Consider the following 19,023-nt stretch of genomic DNA (forward strand, 5'->3'; position numbering starts at 1 on the left):
TAAGGACAAGAAAGTACTTGGGCTGGGTCTTCTAGGAAGTGAAGTATTCTGAAAGATAGACATGACAAGAGGGATATAGAGATGAATAAAACAAGATTCCTGTCTTCAAGGAACTTCAATTGAGTAAGGGAGATAGGGCATTCATACAATGAAAATAGGAAATAGAGGCCAATTTGCTCCTCTTTTTGTCTTGCTGCCAGCTGAAGCCTTTGGGATCCTGCTCTCTCTCTGCCAAAATGCCTGAGGAAATGCAGACCCAGGACCAACCCATGGAGGAGGAGGAAGTGGAGACTTTTGCCTTTCAGGCAGAAATTGCTCAGTTGATGTCTTTAATCATTAATACATTCTACTCTAATAAAGAGATCTTCCTGAGAGAGCTCATTTCAAATTCATCTGATGCCCTGGACAAAATCAGGTATGAGAGTCTGACAGATCCAAATAAACTAGACTCTGGGAAAGAGCTGAACGTTAGCATCATTCCAAACAAAGATGATCGCACCCTTACCATCGTGGATACTGGTATTGGAATGACCAAAACTGATATAAGCAACAATCTTGGTACAATAGCAAAGTCTGGAACCAAAGCTTTTATGGAAGCTTTACAGGCTGGAGCAGATATTTCCATGATTGGTCAGTTTGGTGTTGGTTTTTATTCTGCCTATCTGATTGCTGAGAAGGTGACCATGCTCACTAAACATAATGATGATGAACAATATGCCTGGGAGTCTTCAGCAGGAGGGTCATTTACCTTTAGCACTGACCTAGGTGAACCTATGGGTCGAGGAACAAAGGTAATTCTGCATTTGAAAGAGGACCAAACTGAGTACTTAGAGGAAAGAAAAATAAAGGAAATTGTGAAGAAGCATTCTCAATTCATTGGCTATCCAATTACACTTTTTGTGGAAAAAGAACAGGATAAAGAAGTCAGTGATGATGAAGCAGAGGAAAAGGAAGAGAAAGAGGAGAAGGAAAAAGAAGAAAAGGAGTCTGAGGACAAGCCAGAAATAGAAGATGTTGGCTCGGATGAAGAAGAAGAAGAGAAAGATGGTGACAAGAAGAAAAAGAAGATCAAAGAAAAATATATCTATCAAGAAGAGCTTCACAAAACAAATCCAATCTGGACCAGAAATCCTGATGATATTACCAATGAAGATTACGGCGAATTCTATAAGAGCTTGACAAATGACTGGGAAGATCATTTAGCTGTGAAACACTTCTCAGTGGAAGGCCAGTTGGAATTCAGAGCCCTTCTCTTTGTTCCAAGATGTGCCCCCTTTGATTTATTTGAAAATAGAAAGAAAAAGAATAACATCAAATTATATGTGCACAGAGTTTTCCTCATGGATAACTGTGAAGAGCTGATTCCTGAATATCTGAATTTCATCCGAGGTGTGGTGGATTCTGAAGATCTTCCTCTAAATATTTCCCGTGAAATGCTGCAGCAAAGCAAAATTCTGAAAGTGATAAGGAAGAATTTGGTCAAAAAGTGCTTTCACTGAACTGTCAGAGGACAAAGAGAATTACAAAAGTTTTATGAGCAGTTTTCTAAAAACATTAAGCTTGGAATACATGAAGACTCCCAGAACCGAAAGAAACATTCACAATTGCTGAGATACTATACTTCTGCTTCTGGTGATGAGATGGTTTCTCTTAAGGATTATTGAATGAGGATGAAGGAGAACCAGAAACACATCTATTACATTACTGGTGAAACCAAGGACCAAGTGGCTAATTCAGCTTTTGTTGAGCGTCTTCAGAAGCATGGTTTAGAAGTAATATATATGATTGAACCTATCGATGAGTATTGTGTGCAACAGCTAAAGGAATTTGAGGGCAAGACTTTAGTGTCTGTAACCAAAGAGGGTTTGGAACTCCTGGAAGATGAAGATGAAAAAAAAAAAAACAGGATGACCTGGGATCGAATCTGGGATCTGATACTTAGCACCACACCCAGAAATAACTGGCCACGTAACCTTGAGCAAGTTACTTAACCCCAATTGCTTAAAATAAAAAAAAAAAGATTAGGGGCGGCCAGGTGGCTCAGCGAGTAAGAGCACTGGCTCCAGTGTCGGGATGACTTGGGAATCAAATCTGGGCTCAGAAACTCAGCACCACACCCAGAAATAACTGGCTGTGTAATCTTGAGCAAGTTACTTAGCCCCGATTGCTTTAAAAAAAAAAAAAAAAGAAAAAGAAACAGGAGGAAAAAAAGGCAAAGTTTGAGAATCTTTGCAAAATTATGAAAGATATCCTGGAAAAGAAAGTTGAAAAGGTAATTGTATCAAACCAATTGGTTACTTCCCCGTGCTGCATTGTTGCAAGCACATATGGCTGGAGAGCAAACATGGGAAGAATAATGAAGGCTCAGGCACTAAGAGACAACTCAACAATGGGTTACATGGCAGCAAAGAAACACTTGGAGATAAACCCTGATCATTCCATTATTGAAACTCTATGGCAAAAGGCAGAGGCTGACAAGAATGATAAATCTGTGAAAGATCTGGTCATCTTATTGTATGAAACCAAACTGTTGTCTTCTGGGTTCAGTTTAGAAGATCCCCAGACACATGCCAATCTAATCTACAGGATGATCAAACTTGGTCTTGGAATTGATGAAGATGATTCAACTACTGAAGAAACCAATGCAGCTATAACTGAGGAAATGCCACCTCTTGAAGGAGATGATGACACATCACACATGGAAGAAGTGGACTAAAGCATTCCAAAGCATGGAACTATAGCATGTTTCCTAGACTAGTCTGAATAAGTTATTTTGTATAAGGTGCTGAGAAAATACTTGATGTCTTCATTCCCTCTGATGTATATTTTCAGATATGTTCTCTTTATTTTTGTTAAATCACTTTAAAAAAATATGTATGGCATAAACATGCTGTTTAAGGGGAAATTTAGGAAAATTTAGGATTCTTTTCCCTTCTAACTATAATTAATACTGTGATACCTTAGACATTCAAGCAAGAACTAGTAATCATTGTAGTTTACTTTGGTTTTATTTTAGGGAGGGAGAAATAATATCCTTAATATATGTCCAAACATTGTAATCTAATGTTAACTCACTAACACTCTTGTGGTCTGAATACAGTATGTAACAAAAAGATGAATAATGATACACAGTTTTGAGGTATCTTAAAATGTTTATAAAATTGTCTTTCTTTTATATATTTAAAAGAATTGAGTTCCATTCTATTCCATCCATTTTTGCATGTATAAAACCCTGAAGTCTAGGAAAATAAAAGTGTTAACACCAAAAAAAAAAAAAGAAAAGAAAATAGTGTATGACAAATGAATGAGCAATGCTCAAAGTAATGCTTTGATCAGTTCTGTCTGGGGACATCAGGGATGACCTCATAAAGGAAGTAGCATTTGATCTGGACCTTGAAGAATGGAGTGGACAGATGAGGCAGATCAATTTATGAGTAAAGTATTTGCAAAAAAAAAATGAAGGTTTAAAAAATCCTGTTGGTCATTCAACATAATGCAGAAAGTTATTTGCAAAATTGGAGTTCTATCAACATAATGCAGTACTGACCTTTTCTGAAGAATTCATCAGAAGTCCAGAACCAAATTACTCAATCAAATATCCAAATGCCAAGTTCTGGAGTAAATGCTATCATCAAATTCAACTTTGGCCATTTGGTTTCAGGGACACTGGCATAAAAATGCATATGACATGTGAAAATGGAGGCCAACATTTTGAATATCCTTTAGAACAGTGGAATCAAACTCAAATAAAAATGGGGGCCATTAAACAATGAATAATAATCTTTGCAGACCACATATTGACTTTGTTTTAAAACATAATATTACCTGTTTTATTGTATTTTTATTTATTTTGTTAAATATTTCCCAACCACATTTTAATCTGGTTCTGCTTCACTTGGGATTGTTGTGGGATGTGTGTTTGACAACTCTGCTTCAGATCATGGGACACAATAATGCTGAATAGTCACCCAGTTCTTTCCAGCCATCTACATGCCATGTTGCCATCTGAGGACGTTTCCCCTTATCTCACTCTCTTCCCCGACTTGTGCTTTTCACCTCTAACTCTGGGTAGAGTAACCAAATCATCACTACTATTCTTGGAAAAAAAATATGTTAATCAAATGCCCTATGTAGTATATCCATTTATACTGGGACTCAGGGGCATTCTCTCTTTTTGATTTTGTGTCCACAGTGTTTAGCACAGTACTGGGCACATAGTAAATAAGTGCTTTTTCATTTATTCAATTGTTTATTCAATCAACAAGACTTGACTAGTTAAATTGTCCTAAAGAAAATGAGCTATTTAAGATATAAGCTGCATTTACCATATTACTGTGTAGATGCATGATTTACTGGATGTAGGCAATTTACTCATTGGTACATATTATAAACAATTCACATATTTTCATCTATTATCATTCTTATCTTTTCAGAACTAGTCCACAAAAAGATCCACAGAGCATACAGGAGGCCTTTCTCTCTTAGTTTCTGGATTGCTTTTAATGCCTCTGTGTTGCCAAGTACCACTTGGACAATTCATTCTTTGTCAATGATTCTTGCTAGATGACAATCGCAGTGTGTTTTTCATGATATCATTTATATCACATCTTGATCTATTCATTGTTGGTAATAAACTACAGTCAAATTATTTTTATCATGCATCTTTCCTTTGCTTTCTAATCAATCAATTACCAAAGAAAAATGAACTACATAGCTTACTTGCCTCAAATTTCAAGAAATTTGGTATGTTATCTGACAACAGGCATTTGTTTTGCCTTTCTTTTTAAAATGTGAAAATGATACATCTACTAGAAAGCTGAAATCTTGTTTGCAATGGAATTACATATTTAAATTATTGGATTAATTCTAATGGTAGTGACATACTCCATGCAGTAGTAAGTTATCACCTTTTATTCTTGAAAAATAATTTTTCCTCTGTGTCATTTTCACCAGCTATCTATATCGTGTCTACACTTTCAGGTTTTTCAGATAGATCACTTGCCTAAAAATGATAATTCACCTTTTACAAATTTTCCCCTTATCTGAATATAAAATTAAGGTTCTTTGAAGGAGTAATACAAACACCTCACAGTGGTTTTGCTGTTAAATAAGAGGACCAGTTCTGCCTGACAAAACTCAGGAAAGGTGATGTAAGTCTATGCAAAGCATCATTTTGTGTTCCATTGAATAGTGGAAGGGATTCTTTTGCCATGTTTTGGAACACAGCCATAGGCATATTATGGGATTTGGAGCCCCTATGTGCTAATGCTGACAAGGCAATGGGGCCTTGGAACTGGGTACTGCTCAACAGGGAACAGCTGCTTGTAAGTAATTGTAAGAGTCTTTCCATATATTTGCTGTTCTATGGGCAGCTGCTCTTTCTGGGGGCTAACATGATCACATAGTGGCTGTTTTTTACTCCTCTGTTACAGAATAGCCAGAGGACTGAGATTGAATCTTAGAAATTGTCTAGATCATTGCCTTCATTTCACAGGTGAAAAAGAAATGAGGTCCTGATTGGCTAAGTGACTTAGCCAAGGTTATTTACACAGGGGAAAAAAGTAACAAAGCTGGGTCTTCTGACTATAAATCAGTCAATAAGATTTATTAAGCATATACTATATATGGGTCACTGTGGTAGGCTATCTTGATTCAAAGATAAAAATGAAACTCTCCCTGCTATCAAGATTTTATTTTATCAAAGGGAACAATATATACATATCCAGTACTCCTTATACTATATAATAGTGTGACAGCACAATTTACTACAGGTGCCTTAGTGTTCTCTCTTCTGACAGATATATATTGTCATGACTGTAGAGACGGAGCATTGGTTTCTAAAGTGAAGTGAGCATATCTCAAGGGGTACGCAAGATAATGCACTCCAGTGCATGAAGAAAATGTCCAAACTGAGAAGAGCATGACAAATGTTCAGTATTGGCAAATACTGTCTGCTTCTGTCAGGACCAAGGGAGTCCTGTGTTAGATAGTCAGACATGGACACACTTCCCTAGGAAGGCATGTGGCAGCTTCCTGGCCCCCACCCTCCTCAGAATGAGACCATATTATGACCTCATCCTCAGGTGATAAAGGATGCAATGTATACACTGTAAGTTGGGGAAGAGTAGGAGCACTCCATGGCAGAATCCTGGGACACGGTTTCCTTCCATGGGCCCTCACTACTTCAATTTCTTGCTGTCAGATGGAGCTTCCTTCTCCATCTTGCTTTAGGAAAACAAGAGAGGCTCATGCAGGGTCAATGAGAAACTTTTGGAGACACTAAGAAGAATAGGCATGTCAATCCACAGCGTAACTGGGAGCAAGCAGCAGCACCAACAGCAGCACCAGCACCAGCAGCAGCAGCAGCAGCACCAGCACCAGCAGCAGCACCAGCACCAGCACTAGCAGCAGCACCAGCAGCAGCACCAACAGCAGCAGCAGCAGCACCAGCAGCAGCAGCAGCACCATGACCAGCACCAGCAGCACCAGCACCAGCAATGATGAGCAAAACTGGCTGCCGTTGTAAATGGGCTTGAGACTCAAATAACCAATGACAGAACTCTCAGGTCTATAATTCTGCCCCCAAGATCTACTCTCCCCCCTGCCAAAGTCCTAAGCAATTGAACTTCTTCAAGGCAAATGAAAAAGGTCATCTACCACCAGGAAAGGACCTATCCAGATTTCTTGGCATCTGCTTTGCCACTGTATACTTCTCCCTGCTTGGAATGACTACCCTTTAGACTTGGGACCTGAACTCAAAATCCATACCCAGCTATGCTTCTGACATCAAGGTAGATAGAAATTCACTGGCAAAATTTCAACAAATTTGGTGTTTAGTTGTATCCAACTGACCACATTTGGGGTTTTCTCAGCCAAAAATACTGCACTGATTTGTCGTTTTCTTCTCCAGCACATTTTATGGATGAGAAAACTGAGGCAAATAAAGTTAAGTGATTGCCCAGAGTCACACAGTCAGTTAAGTGTCCAAGCCCAGATTTGAACTCAGGTCTTCCTCACTCTAGGCCTGTTTCTTTGTCCACTAAACCACCTACTTTTGCACAATTAATGGATGAGATTTTTAAAAGTAGTATCTTGGTTTAGCAAGTAGACGGAACTATGTCACATATGAGTCATTAAAAACAAGCACTCAAAAAAACTTAGAACCAGATCTTCAATGCCATATAGTAGTGTTAAAGTTTAAAAAAATGAAGCAGTCATATTATTCTATCTAAAAATATTAACTTTTTGAGTAAGATTAAACATTTGTACCACTAATAAATAAAATGAAATTCTTTTAAAATGTTTACCATGTTTTATCTCATCTTTTCAAATCTATACTTTTGAGATGTTTCATAATGCATGTTAATGTATTAGTCCAATTGTACATGAACATAATTTATAAATAAATATACATCATTCAAAGGTTCATGAGCCAAATTTTTTTTGTTAACAGGTTATGTGATCAAAATGTTTGAAAGTCATTGGTCCATAGGATTTATAACTTTGACGCTCCATATCTTAAATCAGGGAGCAGATGTTACATCAAGCATACTAATATCAGTTGGAGGAAACAGACATAAAGAAACATGAAAGATAGAGTAAATGGAATACTGTTTTTTTGTTTCTTTTGCACTTGAAAATTGACATAATCTAGAGTTTTAGAATAATCTAATGTAACGTGATTGATAGTAACAAATGATGTCACACTATTCAGAAAAAAATACTGAACATATTGCTAAGTGGCAAAAACCTTTAATACCCCAACCTCACTTCTCTCTGCCCTTTAAAAATGTCTCTTTCTATATTTTTCCTTCCTTGGAGCATTTGCAGCTGCCATTCTTAGCTCAGTTTCCTTTGCATTCATGCTTATGAAAAAATGAAAAATGCAAAATACAAAAGCTCCACATTTAGATGTTCAAATGAAAGAATGAAATCCCCAACACAGAAGGATATTGACAGCTCTGACAGATCCTGCTCTGACTTTAACAGTGGAAGACGGTTGCATGGAAACAATAATACTCAAAAATAACTCCTTTTGTTGCAGAAATAATGAGGGGATGAATTGAAAGAATTTTAGGGCCCAAGTAAGTATCATGAACTATTATTTTAAAGTTTTGGACCTGACATTTTGTCAATTAATTTTCATTCTAGAAAATTCAAAATGAGCTCCAGAGACACTTGCATCAGAGTTTTCTCATTTAAATTGAATATTGAATCTTATGATACTTTCCTTCTGTAAAGACTACTTTAAAAATGTTAACATTCTCTCAAAACCTAGTTGGTTCTTCTGAGCCTGGAGTCCCAAGTCTTACTTTGTTCAATAAACAATTTGCTTCTTATACAACAACACTATCCTGGGTTTTTTTTTCAACCTCAACTAGTTCTGACACTAGTCAAAAACTAGTTCAATTATCCTCTTCTACCCAATTTTCATATATTGAAACACTCAAAAAATGAACAATAGTGTGATGTAATTTCATTTGCTGGATTCAGACAATATAGAATCACCAAACATTTTAAAAACAATTTCAGTGCTGCATGAAATAGGGTTTGATTCAGATATAGAAATGTGCATGCATCACCAAATCAATAAAAAATTCAATGAAATAGCAGACAAACTGGTTATTTGGCATGGACTAAACAAAAAATGGTTAGTTATTCTTCTTCCTTTCCCCACAGAATTTTCAAAATTTGTTTTGATGGCATATTGAAGGAACTTCATTTCTCAAAAAGTTGGAGATTAGCTAAAATGTGGACACTTTTCCCCATACTAGTATAAGTCATTTGTCCCATATCTATAAATAACTCTTTAATAAAATTTACCTTTTCATAAATTCTATTTATTTTCTCCCCATGAAAGCCTGTCTGGTATGCCCATCTCTCATTAATATTCATTGGAATTATTTAGCACTTTAATTTATTTTTCCTTTTTATTTCTCTCCTCTCCAAGCACATTGTTATATTTGGAGAACCTAAGATCCATTAATTTCAAGCCCCCTATATTCTATATCTCATTTCAAAACATCCACATAGCATTCTGTTATAAGATTTGGCCCAAGAACATGACTTCTGAAATAATTTCCTGGTTATTTGTGATTGTAATGTGGGTATTTGTATATTTAAGCTTTATATGTGGGAAGGGTAAACAAGCTAGTCAGACTGAATTTATTATATGGACAGTACAATATATTGCAACTAAAAGAAAGGAACATAGAACTTGAAAAGGTTAGACTTTGCAAAGTTTTGAAGGTCACTTTCATTAGACAATTTACAATTTTCTAATAAATAAGGTTTATATTGTCACTGATGATAAGAGAGTTCATTTATACTCATAGTTTCCTAAGAAAAGGACGTTTTTCTCAATATATGAAAAATTTCTTCTCATTGGAAAGGTTTATGCAAATTTAAAGTTGATAGTTCTTCCATTACATATGAGAACTTCATATTAAGTTTTTGTTCAACTAAATTACCTAATTAGAGAAAAATATTAGACACTTTTTTGTACAAGGCATTATGTGTGCCACTAGGAATTAATAGACAAATCCAAAATGGTTCCTAGCTTCAAAGAGCTTATATTTTTATGGATAGATATAATAAATTCACCAACAAAGGAGAGAGCTTCTACATCTTGGGGATTCAAGGGAGGTTCCATGGAAGAGAAATTACTTTAGTCAAGTGAGCAAACAAAATCAGTGAACTTCTTATGTTCTTTTAGCATCCTGTATAGTTTAAAAGAAAAGTTGTTGCATACTGAGAATGGTACAATGGTTATAATTTTATGTGAGTTTATATGAAGCATATTTATAGGAGATAGAAAGAGTAACTACTAATACCAAAAACCATTGAGAATTCTTTCTAATTCAACACTATAAGGCTATTTGCATCAAAACAATTTAGAAGAGAAAGAACTGTTGAAAGTAAGAAATATATAGATGTATGGAAAGATATGAAATGATACAAAATGAAAATCAGAAGCAGGAAACCATATATGTATAAGGCATTGTATTTTCACAATAATGTGAAAGAAAGAGAAACAACTAAACAATCAAAATTGAATATCAAGAAACTGTAAATACCAAACTGGACCCAAAAGAAGAGATACAAGATGGGGGAGGCTAGATGGCACAGTTAATAGAGCACCAGACCTGGAGTCAGGAGGACTTGAGTTCAAATCTGACCTCAGGCACTTAACACTTACTAGCCATTTGACCTTGGGCAAGTCATGTAACCCCAATTGCCCTGCCCTTCTCCCTCCAAAAAAGCAAAAAAATTTAAAATAAAATAAAAGAAGAGACACAAGAAGGGACCTTCTACTATTTCTTTACGGAGGTAAGGGTAAGGGACAGTGCCTGTAGTCAGAATATATTTTAGTTAATTTTACTGAAATACTCCCTTCTCCTCTTTTAGTTCTTTATTGCTCTCTGGGAGACAGAAAGACTAATATATTGGAATATGAAGGTATAGTAAAAAAAAACAATTTTTTTCATAAAAAATAGAAATAATGACTAATGAAGTTCTTTCGATAATTCTGTTACTCCCTCAAAACAAATCATATATATAACCTCAGTGTTCTCCAAATGATGTAATAAAGGCTACTCAATATGTAACACCACAATTCCATTCAGTTCAATTCAATTTAACAACCATTATTAAGGAGTATATAAATCCATTCGTTCCATATTTCTTACTATTTGCCTTGTTCCCCACTCCCCACCTGGAATGACTGTCATGTCCCAGTTCTTGGAAAAGCTAATCCACTTGCCCTGGAGCCAACCTGTCCTGACTGGTGAGTGAGTGAGGGCAAATTCGCCTAACCATATGAAGACATTAGTGTGGAGGGAATGATATTCTATCTAGAGTGGAAGGGGATTGTATTCCTTAGGATATCAAAAGCAGAAAAACCAACATTGAAATCATAATGACAGAATGAAAAAATAGGAAAGATCACCCACCTCCCAACAAAAGATTATAACATTGTGAATATTTTCATTACTTTGCATTAATGAAAACAAACCAAAATAAAATCAAAAATTAGAAATACAAAAGAAGAGTAACTTAAAGAGAATATAATTTAGAACATATTTCTGAGAATCTCTTCAGTGAACTAGAGGCTCTGTAAAGGAAAACAATAAATTTGGAACTCAAAAATATAGAAGTGAAGGAAAAATTAGCGGGAGAAAGGACAACATTAAAAGAATATATAAATTGCATATAAGGCATAGCAACTGAACCTGAATACAATAGAGAGATAAGACTTTGTAGGTCTTCCAGAAGAGAGGAATATGTTTTAAAATATATCTATACAAATATATTAATTTGAAACTGAAGAAAATAATACAAGAAATTTCTTAGATTTTTTTTTTCCTTTTTTTGGAGGAGAGAAGGCAGGGCAATCAGGCCCAAGGTCACATGGTTAGTAAGTGTTAAGTATCTGAGGTCAAATTTGAACTCAGATCCTCCTGACTCCAGGCCCGGTGCTCTATTCACGGCACCACCTAGCTGCCCCTAGAATCTTTGAAAACACATAGAAAAATACTAATTCCTAGAATCAATAAATTATCATATGAAAAAATGCTCCATGCTTAAAACTCAGAGGTATTGGTAGGTAAGTTTCACAATTTCAATAACAAATGACAAATTTTGGAAGCAGTCAAGAGAGAGACCTCTAGATGTGAAATTTGGATAGTATTAATTGGCATCTACAAAAATAAGAGAAGAGTTAGAATACAATCATAGAATCATAGATTTAGAACTGGAAAGGAATTTAGAGGTCATCAAATCCAACCCCATCATTCATTACAAAGAAACTATTTGGACAACACCAGTCATAGTATCAGGAAGTTTGAGTCTTGCTAAAGATACTAGCTGTATAACTCTGTGCAAGTTATTCAATCTCTCTGATCCATAGTGTGTATGTGTGTGTGTGTCTGTTTCTGTGTATAATATCTATATCTGTCTTCCCCATGTTTGACAACTTTCTGTAATAAAAGCTTTCTTTAACATACAGATTGTCCTAAGTATTGTTCTTAAATAGAATAAATGGGAAAGGCAAAAATAATACTGAATTTCTCATTGATCCAACTAACTGATAAGACATATGCTTACCTGATTTACTTATGACTTGCTTAGAAGGATCCAGTGTGATCGAATGAAGTTCTCAACTTGGTTTCAAGAGAATATAACTATATGTTTTTCTAAACCTCTTTCTTCTCCTTTCCTTTTGATACCAGGGAATTCCTTGCTTGGATATTGCTCCAGCAAATATTGTGTCCATTCAATCAATATGTTTAAGCCTCAGTTCTCACTCTCCCTAGCCTTTGCCCATCCAGATAAGTCCAGGGACATTCCATTGAAAAATAGCAGGATATGAACTATCCTTCTGCAATAATTTGAATTCCATGCAAAGGAAGGGGAAATGCCAGGATTCAGATTACAATAGTCTAATGGTACTAAATCAAGAAAGGAGTTAGGTGGACAGATCCAGAACTGGCAAGCATCATGAATCAGTTACATGGGTCTATGAGCAATTTCAGAACAGTTAGTTAAGACAAGGAGGATTTATATCATAAATATAGGGAGGAAATGGGTCAAGTTAGTGAAGGTAGGGATGAAGAACCCTAGGCTATATTGGCAAAACAAAGGGAAAGCAGATGAAGTAGAAGACATGGGAGGAAGAAAGAGTAAGAACCTTGAACCAAAGTTAGTCAAACCAATCAGGAGATGTAGATTCTAGGCATGGGGTACCAGTAAGAAAACTTTCCTGGTCCTAACAAGAATAACTTTATTTTTGACAGATTAATAGATTAATGGATGTGATAGACATAAAAGTATCTAGATTAAAAGAAAACAGTTGACAAAGGCTCTAATATTATACCCCAAACAATATCAGTTTCCTCATCTGTAAAATGGAAAAATAATAGCACCTATTTCACAAGGTTGTTTTGAAGATCAAATAAGTTAAGATATATAAAGCACTTTATAAGTTTTAAAGCACTGTGTAAATGCTTATTATTATTATTAGTGTTATTGTAATTGTAATCATTATTAATAGATCCTAGTACAGTTAGGTGAATTTGAAGCTCTTTAAATGATCATAACCAAAGAGACTGTCAACCTAAAGAGTGATATAGTAGATTTCTCAAGGATCAGTCCTTGTCACTGTGCTGTTCATATTTATCAGTGACTTATGAAGTCAGATTTATAACTGGTGATTCTGGTCAAAGGGACTAGCAGCATTAAAAAAAAATGTGTATAAGGGGGAAGGGATAGTTCTCAGACTTTGGTACACATGCTTTTAGGGAGAGAGACACTGGTGTAAATAGACTTCCAGAACTTTGGTAAATAGAGACATTTGAACAATATGTAGCCAGTATTTGGAAGGCAATTTCCAAGGTGAAGAGAGAGCATTGTGTGACCAGCCAGGGAGAAACCAGGGAGACTGCCATTAAATAGCTTCCTATTTTCACTATTTTTGATAACTAGGTGTTAAATTCATCTCCTTATAGGAGTAAATAAGTAACACCACAGTCTGCATACTCTAAGTGTTAGTGTTGTGCAGACAAACCCCCAGACACCATACCCTCTTTTTTGAGCTGTCACTCTAGACGAAAACATTGATAGCATGGTTATAAAATAAGGAGATCACAAAAAAACTGGGAAGGATAATTAAGACAATAACACATCTCAAAATTCCTCAACAGTTCAGGAAAATGGACAGAATTCAACAAGGTTAAATTTAGGGATAAATATAAAATCTTTCACTTGGGCTCAAATAATCAACTACATGAATATAGATGTGGCCAATGGAAAATAGTCAATGTGATAAAAGACACTAATAACTAACATTTATTTGGCATTTTGGAATGTGTAGATCTTTGGCATTTTAGATATGTACATCTTCTCATTTGAGCCTCACAACAATCATATGAAATGGATTCTATTGAATAGTATTGTTCCCATTTCACAGATGATGAAATTGAGAGGTTAAGTGAGTTGCGTGTACTCCTGTAACTAGTTAATGGTAGAGCTGGGATTTGAACCTATGTTTTCCTGACACTGGGTCCAGAGCTTTATTATTTTGCACGGCGTCTGGTGATTTAATGAAGTACAAACTCAGTGGGAATTAGATCTGGGTATCACATTTAGGAAGGATATAGACAAACTGCATGCATCTATAGGAAGGAGAAGAGAGATCATGACAAATGAGACTCAGTTGAAAGAACCTATCATGTCAAGTTTGGAAAAGCAAAGTCTTAGATAGGAGATAAGAGAGCTGTCTTAAAATATTTAAAGTTCTATAATGTAGAAAGAGTTATGCAGCTTGTCCTGCTTGGTCCCAGAGGCCAGAATTTGGAACAACGAATAGAACAGTTCTTAAGTCCACAAATAGTGGGACATCTGGGATACCTCCTTCCATGTGGGTTCCCCAAAACCTACTCCCAATTTGAGTCACTCTGTGAGTCAATATCCATGCAAAACCATACTTCTTGAGTTCACACTTATGTGTTTACTTTTACCAATCAACCAGAGAATACATTAAATAAAAACAAAGGACATCTAATCAAACGGCTTAGCAAGTAAAGTGATAATAAAATGTACTTTTATCTACATAGTAGAAGATATATTCTCTCATACTTTGCCATCACCAGGGAGAAAGGGTACATATGCAGAGAAGACACATGACCTGGGAACACTTATTGAGGGTGCAAATAGAGAGGTATAAAGCCATAGCTCTGATGGGGCAGAACTGCTCATGCCCCCAGAAAACACCAATGCAGTGATGTCTACTGGGTGATCTCTGCTGGTGAAGTCCTTGTGCTTCTCTTGTTTGTCTCATATGAGTATTTTATTTCCACTGCCCACTGGGCATTGGACCATATCTGCCACTTCCAACAGTCACTGCATGAAAAAAGGCACACCGGCTATTCAATGCGACTATGATTTGGTCTATCCTGGTAAATATTTTGCAATAAATATTTTGCCAAAGAGAGAATAAACAGTTAAGGGAATAAGTTTATTAAGTATTGACTGTATACATGGCAGAGGCAGCTAGGTAGTTCACTAGAGTATTGCGCCTGGAGCTGGAAGACCTGAGTTCAAATATGACCTCAGACACTTACTAGCTATGTGACCCTAGGTAACTTGTTTAACCCTGTTTGCCTCAGTTTTTTCATCTGCAAAATGAGCTGGAGAAGGAAATGACAAACTGCTCTAATATCTTTGCCAAGAAAACCTCAAATGGGGTCATGAAGAGTTGGGCACATGTAATGGGAATGTAAATTTTTAAGATCTTCCCTGCCCCTAGACAAAAGTGCACCTGGAGCCTGGGGTGGGAAGCTTGTTTTTCAGTACATATTTTTTGATTGGCCAGTGGGTCAATAAGGTTGTTACATTCTCTGAGCCAGGAGAAGGCTATATAAGCCCTGATGTGAGGCTTTGTTTTGGGGCTCACTTTGAGAAGTGTTCTGTGATTTGATCATATAAAACTCTGGGAAGCTGTTGTCGAGAGTCCCCCGGCTTTGAAAAACCCAGATGTTGATCTGGTATGGATGTAATGGTTGGACAGTTTGGAAACTGTCTACTTGATCTGTTTCTCTGTCTTGATAATTCTTTCTGTATATTCTGAAGTTCGGGGTGCTGATCTTTTTCCCCTGAACTAGGTAAGCGATACATGTTTGACTGATTGTTAAAGTAAGCTTGTTAACCCATTTTGAGTTGCTTTCCTTTATCAAAGCAGATCCAAGAACCTGTGGTGGCAGCAACCCTAGGGACACTGGGGTGCTTGCTGCTACAGCACACTGAAAATAACTAAACAGGGAGCTGCTAGATGGAGCAGTGAGTAAAGCGCCTGCCCCAGAGTCAGGAGGACCTGAGTTCGGTTCCGGCCTCAGACACTTAACACCCAGAGCCTGTACCTCAAGGACTCAAGGAGAACTTGAGGGGGGCTTTCAGAGCCGTGCCTCATCATTCCCCACTCAAACAAACGGTACCTAAATTTCTTTGGGGTAAAGGGCAAAGGTCTCAGCTTCTGAAAGTGCTTCCTGCTGGCAAGGGACATAGAGCTGTCCCTGCCTCTCTGGGTTCCATTCAAGGAGGTCAGACTTTACATTCAAGGGGTCAGATTCTGGAATGTGGATGATGCCAGGACAAGTGGGCTGGAGAACTTGGATTCAGTCAGAGATTTGCATAGCCTTAATTGTCATCCAGAGGTTGATGACTTGAACGCTGAAGGAGACAAACCTGGCAAAGAGGTTAAGCAAACAAAGACCAAACAGGCACCAAAAAAAAAAAAAAAAAGAAAAGACAATTTACCTGGTAGGAATTAAAGATGACTTGTGGCAAGGCCAAGATCAGATATCCCTTACCTTTCTAAATTTTGTGTCTGGGCCCAGCCACAATGTAAGTCTTATTGCCTCATGCAAATGCCTCATCAAATGAGATGATTTAATCAGAGTTCAAGGGGATTCCAAGAGCCTGTACCTCAAGGATTCAAGGAGAGCTAGAGGGGGCTCTCAGAGCCTCATGAACTGGTCTCTCTCAATAGCCAAAGACAAAAAAAAAGTGAAGAGACTTCATATGCTTTTGGAAAAGGGAGTACTCCTGACAGATAAAAATCAATCCTGATTGGTGAACAATTAATAAGGGCATGAGCATTTAAATGAAAAGGTGGGCCACCTCCTCCTGCTAAGAACATGGTTTGATCAGACTCAGTCCCCTCCAGTAATGTGGACAATGGAATCCAATGCTACCACTATGGTTGGTTTTCTCCTTCATGAGTTGGGTTACCCTAAACTCCAGTGGGGAGGGTATAAGAATATGGGCTCAATGCTATGGAGCTGGAAAACAGAATTCTGTTTACAATCTAAACAGAAGAAAGGTCTGCTAGTTGGGTGGGATGTAGTCTCCCCCTCCAAATCTCAGAGCATATACCAAAAGGATTAGGCCAATCTAATCAATTGGCCTTATTCTTTTTTTTGTCTTTTTAGAGCAGGGAAGGCAGGGCAATTGGGATTAAATGAATTGCCCAAGGTCACATAGCTAGTAAGTGTGTCAAGTGTCTGAGGGCAAATTTGAACTCAGGTCCTCCTGACTCCAGAGCCAGTGCTCTTTTCACTGTGCCACCTAGCTGCCCCTGGTCTTATTCTTTAGAGACTGGCTCACTGATCTACAGAGGCTGGTCTCTAAATGAAGAAATTAGAGGAAAAAAAACCTGGATCCCAATTTAATAATGGCTTATTAATATAATATAAATATAATAATTTCTTTCAATATACATTAAAATATCCATCAATATTTTGTGTAATAATAAAAAAAACTATAAAGTATGTCCAGTGATTGATAGATAACTAAACAATTTATAATATAAGAATATAATGGAATACCATTGTTCTATTTAAAAACAATAAATACAAATAATTCAGAGGAAGATGGGAAGACATAAACTGATGCAGAGTAAAATAGATTCATGAAAATAAACCACAAAATACTATTACTACTAATTTCTAACATTTTTCATGCATATTTTTATATATTATATCATTGATCCTCACAGCAATCCTGTGAGTAAAAATGATCATTATTCCCATTTTACAGAAGAGGAAGCTGAGACTCTGTTAGATTAAATGTCATTAGTCAGGATTCAGATGCAATCTTCCTGACTCCAAATCCATAGTTCTATCCACAGCAACTCAGATGCCTAGATAAGGTATTCTCTAAGGTAAGACATTGGCAAACTTCTTTTTCCTAACATGGATAACTGACATTAAAATGTTTGATCTAAGGATCAAGGATTTAAAACTTGATGGATCCTAGCTTAGAAGGTCAACAAACTGAGATCCAGGATGGTTACCTTACCCAAGGTCACACTGGTAATATGTATATAGAAGATGCTAGAGTGAAACACATGACCACTGACACCAATCCAGAGTTGTTTTTTTTTCACTCTGCCACACCCAATACATTTGTTTTTTATTCATTTTTTACTGTCTATATTTTGAAGTGATAGCACCACCAACATGCTTTTAGATGATTGATATGCCTTATTTATTTTGCCCCTTCTCTTGTTTTTAGTCTTTCTACTTAAAGATGAGGGATGCTACTAGATTGATTAATCCAGTGGAATCAAGATGTAATCAGTGAAGAAATCAAGTGTGCCTGAAGTCCACACAATTTTCAAAGCAGAAACAAAAATATATTTGCTACTCATTTGACTAGCTAAAGTAATTGCTGATTTTTTTTAGAACCCATAAAATACTTTATGTTGATTGGCCAAAGGGAAAGAACTGGCTGGATGGTTATTACACAGGCTACTTTTATCAGAGATAGCATAATATCCTGGAAAGAACATTGGTTCTAGAACAAATAGGTGTGCTCAGAGGACCATGGGTACTGGCACACCCTGTGGTAATATTCTTATGGAGAGGGGATCAATTAATGATAACAAAAATAATGACATCTAAGGTTTATTTAGTGTTTTAAGGTTTGATCCTCACAAAAATGTTGAGAAATAGATGGATTTTACAGATAAGGAAGGTCACACAGCTAATGTTTAAGGTGAGGTTTGAAATCATGTATTCCTCACTCAAGGTCCAGCACCCTATCTACTGAGGCATCTAACTGTCTCAGTGATTAAGGATTTAGTACGTTACATCCTAAACATTGCCAAGCATTTAAGTGTTTACTATGCACCAGATGCCTGAAGGAAGGTCAAAATGAGAATGAATGTTGAAGCCATACTCTATGCATATCCATGCTCCAAAGGCCCTGAGTTCAAATATTGACTAATATGTGTTCCCTGTGACACCTTAGGCAGGATACTCAAAGGTCCTATCTTAAAATAGTATTTTATTTTTCCAATTACATATAAGGACAATTTTTAAACATTCATTTTAACAAATTGAGCTCCAAATTTTCTCTCTCTCTTCCTCACTAAGAGGGTAAACAATTTGATATAGGCTATGATGGAAGCCTAATAAAGCTGTCCACAGGCCCAATATTCTAACTTCATTATAGATCTGGCCCTAC

The 19,023-nt window shown here is 36.6% G+C and overlaps 1 protein-coding gene and 1 pseudogene across 1 annotated transcript; one reads left to right on the forward strand and one right to left on the reverse strand.

The window, feature by feature from the left end:
• LOC138152860 (deoxyuridine 5'-triphosphate nucleotidohydrolase pseudogene) overlaps positions 1-19,023 on the reverse strand; it is a 143,925-nt pseudogene that overhangs the window by 111,489 nt on the left and 13,413 nt on the right.
• On the forward strand, positions 163-2,736 carry LOC138152852 (heat shock protein HSP 90-alpha-like). The gene is given in 4 exon segments (XM_069076880.1): positions 163-1,489; positions 1,491-1,522; positions 1,525-1,890; positions 2,187-2,736. Coding segments are annotated over 4 exon segments (2,181 nt in total). The 5' UTR covers positions 163-236; the 3' UTR covers positions 2,717-2,736.

Source organism: Petaurus breviceps, unplaced genomic scaffold (genome assembly GCF_028583685.1).
Source record: "Petaurus breviceps papuanus isolate PSGF00001 unplaced genomic scaffold, PetGlider_PUasm1.0 90977, whole genome shotgun sequence".
Lineage (NCBI taxonomy): Eukaryota > Metazoa > Chordata > Mammalia > Diprotodontia > Petauridae > Petaurus > Petaurus breviceps.